The sequence below is a fragment of the Mus caroli genome, unplaced genomic scaffold (genome assembly GCF_978045245.1).
Source record: "Mus caroli unplaced genomic scaffold, Mus_caroli_1 scaffold_11, whole genome shotgun sequence".
NCBI lineage: Eukaryota > Metazoa > Chordata > Mammalia > Rodentia > Muridae > Mus > Mus caroli.
In genome coordinates this window covers 99,934,035-99,954,609 of record NW_028227266.1, presented here as the reverse complement: position 1 = coordinate 99,954,609, position 20,575 = coordinate 99,934,035, and the positions used below count along the sequence as shown (strand labels likewise).

The 20,575-nt window shown below is 40.6% G+C and overlaps 1 protein-coding gene across 2 annotated transcripts in view; it reads left to right on the top strand.

Moving 5' to 3' along the window:
• The window catches only part of Ppp2r3a (protein phosphatase 2 regulatory subunit B''alpha), a 133,097-nt gene that overhangs the window by 53,154 nt on the left and 59,368 nt on the right, over positions 1 to 20,575 (top strand). For both annotated transcript variants that reach the window (XM_021171945.3, XM_021171946.3), the window contains 3 exons: positions 1,914 to 2,180; positions 9,927 to 10,030; positions 15,548 to 15,650. In XM_021171945.3, the coding sequence (XP_021027604.1) occupies positions 1,914 to 2,180; positions 9,927 to 10,030; positions 15,548 to 15,650 (474 nt within the window). The remainder of the gene's footprint in view (positions 1 to 1,913; positions 2,181 to 9,926; positions 10,031 to 15,547; positions 15,651 to 20,575) is intronic.

The window sequence follows — 20,575 nt, the reverse complement described above, 5'->3', positions numbered from 1 at the left end:
TTCACAATAAATTAAAAAACAACAACAACTTAGGTCTGTGAAGGTAGCTTAGTGGCAGAGAACCGGCCTACCATCCACCAGTTCAGGGTGAGACTTCTAGCATACGCCGCCCCACCCCAAAAAAACCCTAAGTACTCAATAGCTGTGTTTATCTTTCATATTTTATGTAGCATCTACATAATAATCATGTAGCCGTGCTCGTGACTCTTGTTAATTTAGAACCCTGCAAAACTTCATGAAATCCTTTTTTATTTTTTTCTGCTAGGAATCTCAGAACTGAATTTATTCTTCATTGGAGGGAAAAAAAAAAAAAAAGCTCCTAAAAAGCAGGGCCTATGGGGTTGGCAAGATGGGTCAGCAATTAGGAACTCCTGCTGCTCTTAGGGAGAACTGGAGAGATTGCCATCATCGACATGAGCTCATAACCACCTACCTAGAACTCCAGACCCAGTAGATCAGAAGCCCTCTTCTAATCTCCACAGCACCAAACATGTACGCGGTGCACAGACACACACGAAGGCAAACACTCGTATCTGAATGGTGCTAGACCTCTCTTGACTTTCCCTGATCCTGAGTAATATCTCTCCACTGCCTCCCCATTTCTCTTCACACTGTGCCTTCCACTGTTCCATGAAGTACACCACAACAAGTACTTTTGGGGAAAAGGAAAGATATAAACTATAAATTAACATTTATTTAACTGTAAAGACTGATTAAAATGAAATTAGTGACCCTGGTTCTTGCCTATTACAGCATACCAAAAATGAGTTAAATTTATATCTTAGAGAAAACACCCCGCTATCTTAGAGGAAGGAACAAACAAACCAGAAGTTTTTTTTCCTAAATATTTGTCAAGTGCGGGTAGTAATTCTACTTTGACAAAGTCAAACTAGAAAAAAACTAAAATATCCCATATCCCAAATACATTTCAATGTATATTTTCTTTTTAAAGAAGGAGTCTCATGAAGGCCAGGCTGAACTCCAGCTTGCTAGATAGCAGAGGATGACCTGGATAGCTCCTGAGCCTCCTACCTTCCAAGTACTGAGACTGCAAGCTTGTACCACCACACCAGGCTTTATTCAGGACTTGGCATTGAACCCACTGCCTTGTGGGTGGTAGTCAAGTACTCTACCCACTGAGCTACATCCCCAGCCCCTAACTGTATATATTTTAGAAGGCCCTATGGTCGCCACTATACCACCAATACAGACATTAGTTGTATAATTTTAAAGAGTTTATCATTCCTTCCTTTGGAGGGGTAGAAATTCACACAAACACCAAAACCAGTTTTCAGAAAGACCATAACTAGTAAAGTTCCAAGAGACTAAGACTGTACCTTAGCCCCCACTGGCGTCCCAAAAGGCTGCCTTTGCATTATTCCTGGGTACCACAAGTAGTTGGTATATATGGGATGATTTTAAAAGTCCAAAGATAAAAGTGTGTTTCCTTGTTTTTCTTTCCTATGAAGTTGCATTTGTTTGTTTGTTTGTTTGTTTGTTTATTGGCCTGTTGGATATATGTGTGAAATAGTATTCAACAATAAACCAGAATTTTATTTTTAGTTGTTCTGATAACAACAAAAAGAATACATTTTAAGATCTTTACCAGCTGATGTTGTTCTAGCTGATACTGGTCTTTGATTATCCTGAAATACTTGCCAACTAATAGATGGGAAAATTTACTGCAGGATTTTTAAACCATAAATTATATGACTAAGTATTGACAAATAATATTTATTTAATATGGAAAACATTCCCTAGAAACATGCTTACTGCCTTCTAAAATGCTTACTTTAAAGTGAATCCTTGATTGCTACTGTCTCTAGTTGTTTGTATTTACACACTTCTTATTGCTGCTGAGAAATATATACTGTTTAGAATTTTTGTTTCTTATAATCACATTTTTCTTCCAGATTCAAAATAAACCAGAAAAGAAACCTGCAACACCATTTTCACCTGCAGCCACCCTTCCAAGTAGTCCCCAGCCGGCCTCCCCTGTTCCTTGTGTGAGTGATGTCGTGAATACACCGTTGTCCATAAACATTCCACAGTTCTATTTTCCTGAAGGACTCCCAGACACCTGCAGTAACCATGAACAGATCCTAAGCAGAATTGAAACTGCTTTCAAGGATATTGAAGATCAGAGAGCAGATATTCATGAAATGGGGAGAATTGCAAAGGTAATGTAACTACTGAACGAACACACTTCCCTCTTCGCTGCCTCTGTGCTCTGGCGCTAAGCACAGGTTTTAATTTTGGTCTTCCTATGATGAAAAGTATTTGATCTGATGCATCTCTAACAGTGTTCCTTCTTCATAGATTTCTGTCTTTTTCCTTTCTTCCTTCTCTTCTCTTCTCTTTCTTTTTTTTATGTTTGAATTCATCGACCACTGTTGAGGTCAGTAGTTGCTTTGCATAAAGTTCATTATTATGGCTTTAGCTGTGATGTTTATTATTATCATTATCAATATCTGAATTACCTGTAAATTGCTGTGGTAAGACACTATTTCCAAGGCAGCTTACAGGAAAAAAAAGAGTCTCAAATAGCACACACACACACACACACACACAGTGTTTAGCAAAAGAGAAAACAAATCAAACAGAAAAAAAGGAGTCTGTTAGGGTTTCCTTAGATTTTCAGATCTACCTTCCTTCCTTCCTTCCTTCCTTCCTTCCTTCCTTCCTTCCTTCCTTCCTTCCTTCTTTCTTAACCATAACTGACCCTGAACTCTCTTTGTAGACTAGACTGGCCTTAGAATTAAGCAATGTTTCCAGGCTGTACTTTCAGAGGTTAAAAGTTATAGGGGCCTGAGAGCCACATAGAAGCAAGTAGGAAGTCAAAGAACGCCTGAGACCCCCATGTACACTTCCACCTGGAAGGAATAATTTGTTTTTAATTTGAAAACTTACTCTTTGAGATAAAGTACTAACTCCTCCTCTTTGTATTTCAGTGCCTCCAGAGTCAGGCCCCAGAGATGTTTTAGGTAGATGTTTTAGGTAGATGTTTTAGAAAACTACCTAATACCTGTTTGCTACATGAGCCTAACTCTCTTGCCTGCTCACAAGTGTAGATATTTACTACACTGTCCTACCTCTCCTTTGTGATGGATTTCCACTCCACTCCTTCCAACTTCCCCAACATGTAATTTAAATACTTCCCCCTCTCCCATCATACTTGCAGAAGTGCCATTCTAATCATGCCACACCTTTCCTCTAACTGACCCTACTGAGTGTTGTGCTGCTAGTAAATGGATCACAACTAGAGTGATTTAAAGAAACTGAGAGGTATTTTTTTTCTTATTCTTTCTTTATCCTCTCCCCATGTTAGAACTTACTTGATAATTCTTAGATGTTTCTACTCCAGAAATAAGAGTTTACCTGTCTGCCCTGTTTTACCTTGTGGAAAATAGTTCCACAAGAACTTACTAGAAGTCATAGAATGTGTTCATGTAAGGAAACAATTCCTTTTCTAGCATGTTGCTGTTTCTATGTATGTTATCTCCATGAACATGCACCAAATAAGCCAACTTCGGATAAATAGCCATCTAACTTAGAGGTTCTCTTTTTAGGGTATTGACTTTTCCTACCCAGTTCCTTGAGCAGTAGCTACTGTGTTAGATGACAACTAAAGATGGTAAATTCCTTGGCTAGGCTAAAGCTACAGATCTAAATAGAAAATTTAGGAAGGATAAGTAAAATCTTCATTTGGAAGTAATTTGTAATACCAAAACTCCAGAGACTAGGGAAAGTATCTATAAAGAAAGGGGGTTGAAGCATTATAGATGCTAACCACAAAAAAAAAAGAGATGACCAGGTCCTAAGACAGGTTCCAGAAACTACCGCCAAATAGGTTAGAAGCAGCTAGAAAATGTCTTCCAGATTAAAGCTAAGAACATTTTTATAGACCTTGAAGAAGGAAAGCACATCAATCTAAACTGGCTCTGTAGAGGAAGGCAGGACAGTGCAAGCAGGGAGAGCTTGAGTGTAGGAGAGTCATCTGCATGGCTAGTGCATGCTAGGTGAACAGTCAGAGTTTTTAAATCAACAAGGCTGGTTTCTATGGTTTCTAACATGCATGCACATGCGTGCGTGATGAAGCTATTTAGATGGCTTTGGAAGTGTGGTCTTGTCGGGGGAAGTGTGTCACTGGAAGTAAGCTTTGAGAGTATAAACCTTTCCATCATTTCTAGTTCACTCTCTGTTTTCTGCTTGAGGTTCAAGATTTACACTCTCAGCTTGCTCCCCTAGCCACCATGCCTGCACTCTGCCATCATAGACTTGTATTCCTCTAAATAAACTTTTCTGTGAGTTGCTCTGGTCATGGCACTGTGTATCACAGCAGTAGAAAAGTAGCTAATGCAAAGCCCATGCTGACAATGAGTCCCTCATGGTCATAGGCTTGCAGCCTGTCCTGTCCTGAATAAAGATTCCTGGAATCATCATCATCATCTCTTCCTCCTCCTCCCCTTCCTCTTCCTCTTCTTCCTCCTCTTCTTTCTCCTCCTCTCCCTCTTCCCCCTCCTCCTCTTCCTCCTCCCCTTCTTCCTCCTCCTCTTCCTCTTCCTCCTCCTCCTTCCTTCCTTCTTTCTTCTAAATATTATCAGCCCCTTGTTTAAGCAGTCTCCTCACAGCCTACTGGTCTGGCTCTCCCACCGTTGTCCTTTAGTAGCACTTTCCTGCACCATAGACAAGTAGACAGACTAGAGTAAAGGCAGGGAAGGGTTTTTTGGTTTTTTGGTAAAAGGAAGGACTTTTAACAGTTACCTGATATGGATATCAGTCCATACGTGGTATCACAGACAGTTGCCTGTATTGAAGCCAACACTGTGGAGGAGTTTTAAAACCAAAGTTGTTTTCCTTTGCTAAGCATTTAGCTAACTATTTACTGTTTGTGCTAATAATCATATGGCATAGCAGCCATTTTACATATATATTACTAGGTTAATTTTAAGATATCCCAAAATTCTTAAAAGCCAAATCTTTGTATCAACTGCTCTTAGACATTAACTGTTAGCTTAGATAGCAAAATATACTGAAATGAGAGTGTATATATATTTTTATCACAAAAGTTATTTTGAACCAGACATGATAGCACATGTCTGTGATCCCACCATTCAGGAAGTTGGAGTGACACAATGTTGAGTTAAATCTGGCCTGAGACAAAGTCCTGTCTCAAAAATAAAAGTCATGGTTATGTTCATTTGTTTTGCTTACATTTTTTTGGTTGTTGAGACTGCTATAGGTCAAGCTGTACTTGAACTTGTTTTTTTTACACTGTATCAGCTAATTTTATTAAATTCTGCCTGTTTATTCCTTAATATTTATTTATTATTTGTGTGTGTGTGTGTGTGTGTGTGTGTGTGTGTGTGTGTGTGTCCACAGAGACCAGAAGAGGGAGGGCCTCAGATTCCTCAGAGCTGGAGTTACTGTGGTTGTAAGCCACCTGCTGTGGATGCTGGGAACAAGATGGGTCCTCTGCAGGAGCAGTATTCCTCAGCCAACTAACTCTCCAGCCCTGTCTCTTTATTCTTAAACCACTTCTTTTACAACTAACTCTCCAGCCCTGTCTCTTTATTCTTAAACCACTTCTTTTACAACTAACTCTCCAGCCCTGTCTCTTTATTCTTAAACCACTTCTTTTACAACTGATTTTATTTAACCTAGGTTTTACTTGGCTCCTGTTTCTTAGCAGTTAACTGAATTGTGTTTATTTTCAACAATCTCTAGTCTTTTTTTTTCTTTTGGCCTCGAGGCAGTCAACTGTGTCTCTAGCACTTACTGTCCATTGTCCTACAGCAGGTTAATGTAGGAAAGGGAGAAGAGAGGCTGCCATTAAAGAACAGCGAGGGAGGAGATTGTCAGAGCAGTAAATGAATGTTTATGGGTTCTTGCAGTTTATAAAAATGTTTGGAAACCCAGCTTATGTTTGTAACCCACTCTTAGTGGCGCTCAAGTGTAGCTATAAAGACTGGAGTCAGGTTTTTAAGTGCATAGAAAACCATGTTTATGCAATCAGCATCTTTTGGTCTCTTTCAACCTGTTCATCATAGACCTCACATAGCCACAGGGAACTTAATGTCTATTAATGCCTGGTTAAATTTTTAAGGTGTACTTTATAATTTTTTTCACATTCCTTCAAGTGATGGTGGAAAAAGTGATTCAAAAATAACCCTAAGAGGGCAGTGTAGACATAGGAACTGAGCAATAGAGAGAAAAATATCTGTCACAGACAGGGCCTCTAGGATACACTGAAGGAAACAAAGGAAGCTCTCATCTGGATCCTGAGAAGCACCCCCCCAAAGCCCCCTCCCCCCGGCTCCTCTCTGCAGGTATAGCACCATCTGGACCAACTGTACATTGTGACTTAGAGGGGAGCACCTTTGTGCTTCAGTTCTTCTACCAAGTAGGATAAAAAAAAAAAATAAAAATAACCTACTCTTCTGCATGGAAAATCATGTGAACTCCATGAAGTAACAGCCTTGAGAACACTGTAACACACTGAAAGAACACAGCAGATAGGAAATAATCCCCTGCGCATATCAGAACAACCTGGCTTTAAGATTCTTACTGTTGTTGGCCATTCTTAGATCAAATTACAGGTGTTAGTCTAGTTTCCTTTACTCAGATGACTTTAATTACCACATTCATTCTTACTTTTGCTTCTTCTAAAGCTGTTTTCTAAATGTATTTTCTGTATCACTTGACACCCGTTGTCTTCCTTAAAACCTGGTTCATTCACACTGGCCCATTCTCTCCTGTGTTGCTAAAGACCCCGTTAGGTGCTCTCAGATGTATGTCACTTACTCCCCAGGCTCTTCCTGATCTCCTGGCTCCCTTTATCCTAACTCATTTACTTTCAGTAAATGTAGCCAACCATGTGTTTCTTTACAATAGGCATGGTATGGGTGCACGGGCCTTGCCATCAGGATTTTACCCATTTTCCCCCTGACTTTGTCTGCTAGGGCTGATACTTCCATGCTGCCTAACACTCAGGTGCTCTGAGAAAAGGATGACCTTTTCTAAGCTGTTTCAAAGCATTGTCATTGGTATAGTTTATTTCTGGATTTTGCCTTTGACTCATAATGAGTTCATGTAGTAACGTCTTGGTGACTTATACTACTCCTTATGAGCTGACATACCTGCACTTTAACAGCAATCATAGAAAGAAAAGGTTTTTTTCTCCCCTCACTTACAGACAGGACTTTTTATTTTTATACCTTTCTGCATCATTATTTTCAACTACTAATTTTTTTCTACTCTGCACATTTTATTTAAATGTATTTCTTTTCATGCAATATTTTAATGTTTTTTCTTCTTCCAATTCCTCCCAGATCCCACCAACAACCTTAAATGTTCTCTATCTCTCAAATAAACACATGCGTGCATGCCAAAAGGTAACAAAAAGTCCACCTCCAAAACAATGGAGTCCATTTGCGTTGGCCACCTACTTGCTCCTAGATATAGTTCTTGCCCTAGAGTGTGGTTGATACACCCAGTGACATTGGAGAAAATTGATTTTCCCTTTGCCAGCGGGTATCAATTGCAAATACTATCTCAGGGGTGAGACCCTATGTCTACTTCCTCATTGCAGTGCTAGGACTCCCTCTGGCTGGAGTGTGTGCAGTCTTGTGTGTGCCACCACTCTCTGGGCATTCATATGAGCATCAATCCTGTTGTATCTGAAGGCCCTATTTTCTTCAAGTCATTGATTACCTCTTGCTCTTACATTTTTTCTGCTCCCTCCTCTGCACAGATCCCTGAGCCATGAGCTAAGGGCTTTGGTCAAGACATCCCACGTAAAACTGAGTGCTCCAACGCCTCTCACTCCATACATTGTCCACCAGTGTTAATTCTCATCCACTGTACGAAGAAGCTTCCATAATGATGGTTGAGTGTTGCGCCGATCTGTGGGTATAGCATATGTTCCTTTAGCAGAATAATAGTAGTAGGTTTGGGAGAAAAGATCTCAACACAAGAGAATGAAAGCTCCTTAGTAGTACAAGTTGCACTACAAAAGGTGATAAGCACGTATCTCCTGGAAGGGTTTCAGCTGAAGTTGGTGATTCTCCTGATATCGAGCTGGAAACTCCTCTAGTTCTGAATAAATTCTTGATTGACTCAAGTAGTTAAAGTTTCAAATTCTTTGGCAAGCCACTTCTGTTTTGGCTTTTTTTTTTTTCCTTCATCTCTCTGGTCAATGCCTGTCTCTCCTGAAGTTCACACTCAGTCAAAGGGATGACCTTCCCAATATAGGAAGAGTATTCAAGTCGCCATTTCCTTACTAGAACCAGCACACTACTTCCAGGAAACCATGACCACCATTGTTCCTGGAGGAAGCAGTCTTTTATTTCTGCCTGTTACTTCTGTTTTTACTTTCCTTGGCTTGAATCTTGCTTCCCACATATTCTTCTCTAGCATGAGCTGGCAGCAGTCTTGGGATCTCCCATGTCCAACCAGGTCTTCCTCGGGAGCCACTGAGGAGGTCCTGTGCGGAGTTTCATACCAGGAGTAACTTGCCCGAAACCCAGTCTGCCTCCAAAGGAAACTCTTCCCTCTGCAGGACAATGATGTACAAGGAAAGTATCTTTACCTTCTAACAAACAACATGTGACCCCTTCACAGAGTTGTAGACCGGAAAGACACTTTCCATGTGTGTATAGAATTAGAAAGACTTGGAGTCTTTCTCTACTAATCTTTCTGTGTTAATGATTATTGGAAATACATTTCCCTTTAAGGAAAAACTGTTAATTTTGTAAGAACTTTTTCTTATAAGAGTAAATAGATACTATTTAAGGATAATTTTTAATTAAAGTAGAACATCTTATTAAGGAGAAGAAAACCTGGTGCTTTTTAGAGTCTTGAAGTTTTATTCTAGGTTCTTAACAAAATTTTTATAATGCACAAAATTTTATAATGCATAAAAAGATTACTTGCGATCTTCCAACATATAAATAAATGATAGCATTTTGTTGCTTACCTTCCATCTTTTACTTGAATTATAACCACTTAAATGGATTTTATAGATGTTTCCTTGCACAGCTGAGAGTTTTCAAGAGAGGATCAAATTGTGTGTGGGTGTGGGTGTGGTGCAGGTGTCCTCAGGGGTCAGATGACCCTGGAGCTGGAGTTATAGGCAGTTGGGAGCCACCTGATATGAGTGCTAGGAATCAAACTCTGGCCCTTTGTGAGAGCACTATGCTTTCTTGGCCACCAAGTCATCTCTACAGTCTCTTTTCTAGTTTAGTTTTTTGATTACTTGTTGTTGTCAATGTATTGTAAACCTGGAGCTTACTAACAATAGGCAAAGAGAAATAAGGAAGTCAGTAGTAGAGTGTTTTAACAGCAAGTGACCTGGTAATAAAAATGACTGCATTTTCTGTTCAAAAACTGAAGAACATATACAACCAGAAGTTTAGTCATTTTTTTCTAGAAGGTAGAAAAATATGTAATGTAAGAGTAGCAGGAAGAAAGCCGGGCAGTGGTGGCGCACGCCTTTAATCCCAGCACTTGGGAGGCAGGGGCAGAGGCAGGCAGATTTCTGAGTTCCAGGCCAGCCTGGTCTACAAAGTGAGTTCCAGGACAGCCAGGGCTACACAGAGAAACCCTGTCTAAAAAAAGTAAATTAAATAAATAAATAAATAAATAAATAAATAAATAAAGAGTAGCAGGAAGAGATGCTGAGTTTTTGCAGCTATTAATGGTAAGTGAATCACTTTGGAAAAAAGAAATGTCTTTCCACTTGCTTCCCTAAACATGTTGCCCTCTATTTTGTTCTTCCACTCTCCCTCTTTCTCCCTCTCTCTCTTTGGCCACAACAGCCCTTCTATCCACTCTGGCATGACAGGTAAAAGTCCATGTCTCTTCTTCTGGCCATGCCATCTCTTCCCTTCCCTTAGCTTAGTCTGTCTTATTGTTGTTGTTTGCAGGTCTGTGGCTGTCCACTCTATTGGAAAGCCCCCATGTTCAGGGCTGCAGGAGGAGAGAAGACTGGATTTGTGACAGCACAGTCATTCATTGCCATGTGGAAAAAGTAAGTACGTGAGCAGTCATTCTGAGGCTAGCAACAAATTGTGTGGTCCTTATTAGTGGTATTTATCCTATTAGCTTATTCATTTTCTTTGTATCTTACACCTACAAGTTCTCTGCACAAGACTTTGTCTTTTATGCCTTTAAATAATTCCAGGTATGGTAACACATTCCTTTAATCTTACCACTGGGTAGGCAGAGGCAAGCAGATCTGTGAGTTTGAATCCAGCCTGGTCTACATAGGTATTCCAGGCTAGCCAGGGCTATCTACTAAGACCCTGTCTCAAAAACAGGGCTATAGAGATGGCTGAGAAGTTGAGAGCACTGCTGATCTTAGGGGTGATGACCTTAGGGTGATTCCTAGCATCCACATGATGACTGAGCCTTCTGTATCTCTAGTTCTTGCCTCCTCGGGCACCAGGCATGCATGTGGTACATACAAACAGAACACCAGTACACATAATTTTTTTCTAGTTTTTAATATTATATCTTTAAACAATAAAGCAAATCTGTCGAAATACTTTTAAATAGCTATTTTGGGCAGTTTTTTTTTCTTGGTTTTACCTATAAAAGTAGAGAGTAAGCATGTAAATCCCATGGTAATGATAGAAGTAAATAGAGATTCTCTTGAAGGGCAGACCATGTGTATCACAAGAAAAGCATTCCTGCAGGCTAGAGAGGTGATTCTATGGATAAGAGTGCAAATATGAGGACTTAAGTTCAAATCCCTAGCACCCACATAAGAAGCCAGGAATGGTTGTATGTACCTGTAACCCAAGCATGAGACACAGAAGCAGAGATAGCAGGATCTCATTTGCCATCCAGTCTTATGGAAACTTCAGGTTCAGTGACGGATGCTGCTTTAAATGAATAAAGAGGTAGAAAGTGCATGTCCTCTGGCCAGCACAGCACACATGCACTGTGCCTGCACATCCCTGTGAGTGCACCGTTCTCTCCTCCCCACCCCAACACACATACACACACACTCCAGAATAAATTTTAAAAAGAAAAATATATATACAGTCTTAAATATCCAATGGAAAATTGTATCGAGTTGATTTATCAAAATCCTTGCATTCTTACAGAATATAGATATATGGCTTTTCTACATGGGGGTTCTCTGTGTAGCTGCCCTGGCTGTCATGGAGCCGTCTTTGTAGACCAAGCAGGCCTTGAACTCACAAAGATCCACCTGCCTCTGTCTTATGTAACACAGGCTGGGCTCATACTCACTAGTGATGACTCAGACTTTCTGACCTTCCTGCTTCCATTTCTCACGTTGAGGACTTGACAGGTGTGTGTTACTACAACACCAGGTGTGTGCAGGGCTGAGGACTGACTCCAAGGCTTTGTACATGCTGGCAAACACTCCATCAGCAGAGCTGTGTTTTGTCCCCTAGGTATTATTTCTTAAAACACTAAATAGGAGAGTGCTTCTCAGCCTTTCTAATGTTGTGACCTTTGAATACAGTTCTTTGAGTTTTGTTGACCTCCAGTCATAAAATTATTTCAGTGCTATGTCATAACTTATTTTGCTACTGTTATGAGCCATAATGTAAATATCTAATATACAGTATATCTAATATGTGACCTCCACAAGCACACAAAGTAGTCCTGACCCACAGGCTGAGAACTGCTAATTTAGGAGCTTAGAGCCAGTGACTTAGTTAGGGTTTCTACTGCTGTGATGAAACACCATAACTAAAAAGCAATTTGGGGAGGAAAAGGTTTATTTGACTTACATTTCCATATTGCTATTCATCATAGAAGGAAGTTAAGATAAGAACTCAAGCAGGGCAGGAACCTGGGGACAGGAGCTAATGCAGAGGCCGTGGAGGGGTACTCCTTACTGGCTTGCTCTCCATGGCTTGCTCCATCTGCTTTCTGATAGAACCCAGGACCACCAGCCTAGGAATGGAACCACCCACAATGGGCTGGGCCTTACATGGAAAATGCCTTACAGCTGGATCTTGTGGAGTCCTCTTCTCCATCAAGGTTCCCTCCTTTCAGATGACTCTAGTTTTTGTGTCTAACATAAGTCTAGCCAGCACAGTCAATCTCCCCTTTTAACTGATAAGCCTTCTTTGTACATATTCTTCTTGCTTTTTCTGGCCTACATACCCTTCCTTCTTGTAAAATGGAAATACTATTTACTTACTATTTAAACACACACATAGTATCAGTAGAATTAAACTTAGAGGATCCTGCTAATTCCTTCATACTCCTCAAAGGATCTTAGCTGCGTGACATTTGAAAACAAATGATTAATAAATGCATTCCTGGTCTTAAAATTTCCAACAGTAAATCACATTCTTTCTTTATTGTATTGGGACTGAAGTGGTAAGGGTATGCAAGACACTATCAGTTAGTACACTCCTTTACAGAACTCCACCCAAGCCAAAGGTTACAGGTACTTCCTATTGTCCCAGTGTATTCCTGGATTGGTTCTGAGTTGTTCAGATACCAAGGAATTGAAGAGCCTTAGGGGAATCTACACCAACTGGACAACACTACAGCGAGAGGAAAAGTAAGAGACTTCTTCAAAGCTAGTGGCGCACATCTTGAATCCCAGCACTTGGGAGGCAGCGGCAGGCAAATTTCTGAGTTCCAGGCCATCCTGGTCTACAGAGTAAGTTCCAGGACAGCCAGGGCTACACAGAGAAACCCTGTCTCTAACCCTCCCCCCCCCAAAAAAAAAAAAAAAACAGAAGTAGCACAAAGAAAGGAAAGACAAAAAAAGTACTAATGAGCAGCATGCACTGACAGAGGAAAAAGCGTTTGTCCTTGGGGTGGGTTTTTTCTTATTTAATAAAATTATTTTGAGAATTTTATACATGAGTACTATATTTATATCATTTCTACCCTGCCTCCCAACTTCTCCCGTGTCCCTTCCCTTGGTAGTCTCGAAATCTAGAACACGGAACAGGAAAAGATCCTAAGGCCTGAATAGTAGGAACCCCCCATCACAGTCTACATAGCACGTCCCAGGCCAGCCAGAGCTATAGACAGACTTTCATAAAAACAGACAAACATCACAGAGAACTCAGCTTCGTCTACTCCTTTCCCAGTAGCAAAATCAGAATTTGAACTGAGAATTTTGGGTTTAATTAGAATATAAAACCAGTAAAAACCAGTAGTAAGATTTAAGAATTTAAATTTATAGATGATTGGGTTTCTTCAACTCTCTTCCTTCCTTCTTTCAACTATCTATCCAGGTAGATGCCTGGCCCTGAGAAGTCCCCACCTGTAACATGAACTAGAATGTAAAGGGTAAATAACCGGCACGGCCCTTGTCAGAGGCTCTTTAGTCAGTGAGCTCAGTATTGTTGGCCAAAAACTACCTAGCAGTCCAGGAAAAGGGCAAGATGTGAGTGTTGATGAGGAGCAAGCTGTAAACAAACTGGAGGTTAAAAATAAATAGGAAACAGTCTAGCAGAAGAGATATCATAGCTAAACAGAGGAAGTGTATCTGTTGATATTATATTTTTAATATTCCAGGACAGCATGAGTAACGGAGGCTGACTATAGCAAAGCACAACTTGTGTCTAGTTAGATTTCCATGTTTACTGGGAGAGTCGCAGCCAGCTTTTAGTGGAGACTGTCTCTGAGAGGGTAGACAGAGCAGCACAGCAGCAACGGCCCCGCAGTCACATCCATCCACTGAAATGAGCTGCCATCTCTGAGGGGAAGCAGCTTCTGCATTAGACTAAAGGAACAGAAAGTCATGGTGGGCAAGTCTGCAGAAACTGCTCACCGAGGGAGTTACAGGGCACAAGCAGCTATTCCCATCAAAAGAGTCCTACTGAACGAGTGTACACTGTCAGTTACTAAAATGGTGTGGGCGCCCTCTAGTGGGAGCTCCTCTTAAAACGCCATTTAAAAGTCAGATTCTGTAAGGCAGGCTCCAGGGAACACTGAGTGAGTGAATGATGGTTTGAGTTACCATCCCTAGGAATGCGATTTGAGTTTTTGAAATTTCTTGTGATTTTCACCCTTCATAGAAAGCAGTTTGAGTATTTTATATAAAATGTTTAAGCCAAGCATAAGGGTTCATGCCTGTAAACCCAGCACTTTGAAAGCTGATGTAAGAAGATTGCTATGAATTCCTGCATAGTGTGAGCTGCAATATAAGATACTATATTTTAAGTCCAAAAAGTATTCAAGCACAAAGAATAACTGGAAGGTGATAATATAGAATTACAATATTTTGACAAAGACACATGCATCCTGACTTGCTGTGTTAGTGAGAGCTGTATAGAATTTGTATAACTAAAGTTAAATAGTGAAGTCATAAGCATAAGGAAATCATTTCCCTGCTGTCAGGATGCCTTCGGGCTGGATTTAGAACAAGCACCTTAAACTCTCCCCTCCTCTTACGACCTCTGCACTTGGTGTTGCCCAGATGCTGTAATGACTCTCACCAGGCTTCTGTGCATGCTGCCCTCCTCACCACAGCACATCTTTCTTTCCTATTTTCCTCTGCTGGGGATCTCACAGGCCTGCTCTGTGCTTTCATGACACCTGTACTCAGTACTTAATATTGTGGTGGTTCCACAGTCATACGATTCTATTCTATTGGAAACCAAACACTGAACTGTACATTCCTTATAGGGAATAAAACTATCTTATTTTCTTTTATCCAAACCCATTCAAGGCCAGATAAAATACCTGACATACAGTTTGCATTCAATAATCAATTTGATTAATGAAGGAAAATCAGAGAATCTGGAGTTAATAATTAGATATAGATGATAAGAAATAGAAAAAAATTAAATGACTCCAAAATTTCAAACCCAGAAAACAAAGACTGAGTAGCACCTTTTTCCCTATTATTGTTGTTGTTCTGGTTTTTGTTTTCAAGACACGGTTTCTGTCCTGGAACTATTTCTGTAGTCCAGGCTGGCCTAAAACTCACCAAGATTGTCCTAGTTCTGCCTTCCAAGTGTTGGCATTAAAGTCATGTGCCACCACTGCCTGGCTTAGCACCACCATTTTTACAAAAAACAAACAAACATAAAAAACAAAGTCCAGGAAGAAGTAGTTGTTTTGCGTTTTAAGTGCTTTGACTTTTCTGTCAGCGTCTATGGAACTATGGTCGGAGGTGAAGAATTCTAGAAACTCAGAACATGTGACAGAGGGCTTCGGCCTGAAGCTTGTTCTTTAAAAGTCAGAGTTTAAAGCCCTGTCAGGCTTAACTGAATGGACCTTCTCCCTAATAACACATTTTACTTTTATCAGTTAGTTTTACCCCATGGTCTCAGTCTCAAAAACGTCCCAGAAGAAAAGTTCACCATCCTGCAATTGACACTCCTTTGACAAAAGCCAGAAGCATGGAAACCATGGTCGGGGTAACAGTAGTAGGGGACTTGCACAAAGCTTACCCTTTAATTCCCAGCACTGAAAATGAAAAGACAAAGAACATTTGATTCTTAATCTAAATAGCACCGAAGTCAGCCTAAAATTACCAGCCTGTGTGTATGTTCTGAGCACCAGATCTTCCTAACCAGTGTTTCTTTTGTAGGTTGCTAAGTAACCGTCATGACGATGCTGCCAAGTTCATCTGGCTTCTGGCAAAGCCCAGCTGCAGCTATCTAGAACAAGAGGATTTTATCCCTTTACTTCAGGTGATTCTTTTTTTGTACCTTTTAAAAATGGAATTTATTTTTGGAGTATGAAAGGGAGTTTTTTGTTTGTTTCTTTGGCTGGTTGTTTCTGAAATTTTTTGTTAATAACGGCATCTTACTGCATAGCCAGTGCTAACATCAAACTTTTAATCCCAAATGCTAGGATTAAGGTATATGCCACCATATACCTTATGGTGATTTTTTTTTCATTTTAAAGTGTAACTATGCAATTGAGCTACATACATCTAGAGGCCAGATTGCTAAGAATGGTTTTCAAATTGTTTTAGTAGTAAAAAAATCTTGTTAAATGGAATCTAAAACAAAACTCAGTATAAAATAGACAAAACAGGGCTGTCCCCACTGCGTCCAGCCTCCTCCCTAGTCAATCGCAGTAAGCGTGGAAGCATCTTAGGAAACTTGAGAATTTTAACATCAACCATAGCTAAGAACCTAGCAGGAACTGATAGTGTTTGCAAGAGATAAAATCAGTTTTCTTAATGGAGTGATACTGGGTGTATCAGCAGTTCTCCAGGGCAAACCTCATTGGTCAGGAAGAGTTGGCCAACATAAAATGAACTGAGTTGCTGAGTTGTGAGGGAGGTGGAGGGACCAGGACGGGATTTTTTGGTGTTGTTTGTTTCTAAGAATGAGAAAAACAAAGTTGAGGATCAAAGTTGAGAAAGAATATAATCAAAATAATGTTGTATGAAAATTTTTAAAAATAAAGAATCTGGTCAGAAACAAGAAAAGGCTATGAAATAATCAGAATAGCTATCCTGAACTCTGTAGTCTTGGAGTTCGGAGAATCTTGACTCTTTGGTTTTCGCACATAGCTAAATGGCTCTGATTTCCCACTGAGGTGTATTTGTAACAGATTAGAATAGGAGAAAGAGCTGTGCATGATGGAGCTTGCTAGTGCCTGCCTATCATCCTAGCACTGGAGACAGCAAAGGATATAACCTACACTACTGAAATACCAAGAGCTGTCTCAAGAAACCAGTGGGTGAATGATAAAATAAGAGAATGGAAACTTGAATCAATTATACTGAGGTTTGCAAGGACAGTTGCCACTAGCCCATAAAGGTAGGCAGGAACACAGTAAAAAGAAAGCACACGTAGGAGAGAATAAAAAGACACAAAGCCTGCGTATCAGAGCACTCCAGCCTAGGAATCATTTAAGTTAAGGGCACTAGGCCTTAGTAGTACCCCGGATTTCAGGGAGGTTAGTGATTTCTATTATTTGCATAGCTCTCTATTTACTCATCCAGGGAACACGATTGTTTGGGACAATCTGCACTGATGGAACCAAATAAATGAAAGCAACAGGACACTTCTCATTTTTTCTTTTATGCTTCAGCAATGTTAAAATCTGTTGTTTCCAAATCTGTTGTTTTCTACATGTAGAAAGGATATGTCTCAGATCTTTATGAATAAATCTCAGAACTGTGTGTTTTGAGATGGAGCATTGGCCCAATGGTTAAAAGCAATGTTGCTCTTGCAGAGAACTCAGATTCTATTACCAACATCTACATGGCAGCTTTACCATCCACTTGTGGCCTCTGTGTTCACCAGGCATGTGGTGCACAGATAAACATGCAGGCAAAACACTTATACGCATAAAATAAATCCAAGTTTTTTTAAAGAAGTTTTTATTTTCTGTCACTTACTTGAGTTTTTTATATTAGCCCTTATTTGCCAGTCTGGAAGAAAATATTAATTTTCCTAAGGTTCCCTCAGTATGGAGCTGTGCCCCAGATCTGAAACTGGGGGTCATTACTGAAGTAACAGCAATCCATGGCCAGAAGATCTTTCAAATCCAGAGGATTTTAGCTTTTTCTATAAGATGATTCAGTCCCAAAATCTATCCTTTAAGTGTGTGTGTGTGCAGATGTGCGTGTCTACGTGTCTGCATGTGTGTTGTATGTATACTCTGTATTCACTGAAGCTTGAGAACGATATCCTGCTCAAGCACTCCCCACCTTATTCCTTTCAGACAGGATCTCTAATCATTAAACCTGAGCTTAGCTACTAGCCAGCAAGCTCCACGGATCCTGCTATCTTTGTCACTTATAGGGCTGGCAAAGATGTTCAACAAGGATGCAAATTTAAATAGGAGTGTGTTCAAGAGATGAATTGGAAATACACTAACTATAATCAATAACAATGTATGTTTTTGTTTGTTTTATTTTGTTTTGTTTTGAGACAAGATCTTGCTGTGTAGTCCTGGCTGTTCTGAAACTCACTGTGTAGACTGTGTTACTTAGGGTGTTACTGCTGTGAACAGACACCATGACCAAGGCAACCCTTATAAGGACAACATTTAATTGGGGCTGGCTTACAGGTGCAGAGGTGCAGTCACCTATCAAGGCAGGAGCATGGCAGCATCCAGGCAGGCCTGGTGCAAGAGGAGCAGAGAGTTCTACATCTTTATCTGAAGGCTGCTAGAAGACTGACTTCCAGGCAGCTAGGAAGAGGGTCTCAAAGCCTACTCCCATAGCGACACACTTCCTCCAACAAGGCCATACCTACTCCAGCAAGGCTATATCTCCTAATAGTATCACTCCCTGGGCCAAGCATGCTGGCCTTGAACTCAGAGATCCTCGTGCCTCTGCCTCCCAAGTGCTTAGATTAAAGGTGTGCGCCACCACACCTGGCTGTAATGTAGATTCTGGAAAGTTACTAAGAATCAGTTTTAAATGTTTTCACCACACATGAGAGAATGAATATTATGACTGCCCTGGGTATTGAGAATACATGATGGTTGAGTGCTCAGCTCTAAACGGGACATTTATACCACCCATCTGAGGCTTGGAAAATATCATGGAAAAAGGAGCAGAAAGAATATAAGAGCTGGAAGACTGGGAGAATGAGTGTGAAACGTTATCATTTCATGGCACAGCCACTGCAAATATGTTCTCAAGCACCTGCAGCTATTTGCGCTGGGCATCCACAAGCTGGGCCTATCACTGGCCATGGTTCAGGGAGGGGGTCATGGGGCCCTAACCTTCTGTCCTAATTTGCCCCTCTGCTGCTGTGACAAAACACTAGCCCAAAGCCACCTGGGAAGGAACGTACTAAGGATCTCAAGTATGGAATTGCCTACATTTAAACAGAAGAAAAGGTAGAGTCACAAAAGACTATTTTATAGTCATTTCTATGTCATTTTGGTAGTGGGCTTGGGACAGAGTGGCTGATGGCCTGCAAAGCATCATGCCTAAAATTTTTTTTTCTAATTACTGGAATACACACCTCACCCATGACTTCATCCATGAGAAAGACACAGTGCACTAGGTAGAACACAGAGTACAAGCATCAGCCCCAACTGACACTGACAAATGGAAGACCTAACTCAGAGCCAGCTGATAACACCAATGGCTGCTTTCCAACAAAGAAGGACGCCTGCAACTCCATCTCCCCCTCTTCCTGTAGGAAAGAATTTCACATGGTAAAAGCTGGATCAATAGGGTCCAAAAACTAATCGTATATTGCCTGTGTGGTGCAGTAGAAAGGGACACAGTATCACCTTTGTGGTTATTCCTGATGAAAATGTGTGAACTTAATCCACTTGAGGAAACCTTAAGACAGAGTCAAGCTGAGAGATGTATTTACCAGAACTCACTGAAAGCACCACAGTCATGAGATCAGGAAAGAAGCACCGCAGGTCAGAGCGCAGAGAGAGCAGAGAGGCTGGAGGCAGTGGACACAGGGACAGAACTGGGAAGTGGTGAAAGCTCAGTCAGCTCTGCTGTTCAGTACTCTGCGCATGTTTATTTCCTAGTTTTGATCATTGTTCTGTGCTTTGTGAGTTTGTGAGAGGAAGGAAAACGTAAAAGTTTCTCTATTTTTTATATTTATTTTATAATTTTCACAGTACATCGGAAAATCTAAAACTATTTCCAAATTTACAAAACTACAAGCAGTAAAATCCTGTTTTAAGCTGCTTTGATAGAAATTAATAGATATATCTGTTTGGACATTGCAGTTGCCTATGGCAGTTAATTTAGGAATAACTATCTCTAACAGTCTTTAGGGCCAAAATGCTTTAAAACTCCAATTAGACAATAAAAAAGCTTTCACTGTCTTATCTAATAATCCCCACAAGATCAAGATAATAGATTTTGAGATAAACAAAGTCTTTTTTAGGGGGCGGGGTTTCAAGACAGGGTTTCTCCTTGTAGCCCTGGCTGTCCTGGAACTCACTCTGTAGACCAGGCTGGCCTCGAACTCAGAAATCTGCCTGCCTCTGCCTCCCCAAGTGCTGGGATTAAAGGCGTGCACTGTTACTGCCCAGCTGATAAGCAAATTCTTAAATTAAAAACAAATTTGTCCACGTAATTTTCCTCTTTAGATCAGGCAAGCCTCATCTGTGGAATCTTCGAGTCTTGTCTCTTCTTTCCCTGTAGGAGTACAAGTGTGCTCGCACACCTGGCTACAGTAGCGCAGAAAACAAACTGCGGGCCAGTAGCATGGCTCTGCCGCTTCCCCCACCCCAGGGTTTCATGCCCCTAGATTAAGAAAGAAAATCGCCGGGCGTGGTGGCGCACGCCTTTAATCCCAGCACTCGGGAGGCAGAGGCAGGCGGATTTCTGAGTTCGAGGCCAGCCTGGTCTACAAAGTGAGTTCCAGGACAGCCAGAGCTATACAGAGAAACCCTGTCTTGAAAAAACCAAAAAAAAAAAAAAAAAAAAAAAAAGAAAGAAAATCATTTTTGTTGTCTTGTCTCTGTCATAACTCCTGGTAAATCATACTGTGATCTATGGGATGGCTTTTCAGACAGCCTTTACTGTGTTAGGATCGCAAAGCATACATACCCCTAAAGCATTTGACTCGTGAATCACTAAATACAGATAATTTAAATGGTTTATATTTAAGCATATTGTGTGCGTGTAGAAAATCAGGTATTATAAACATGCTTATAACAAAAA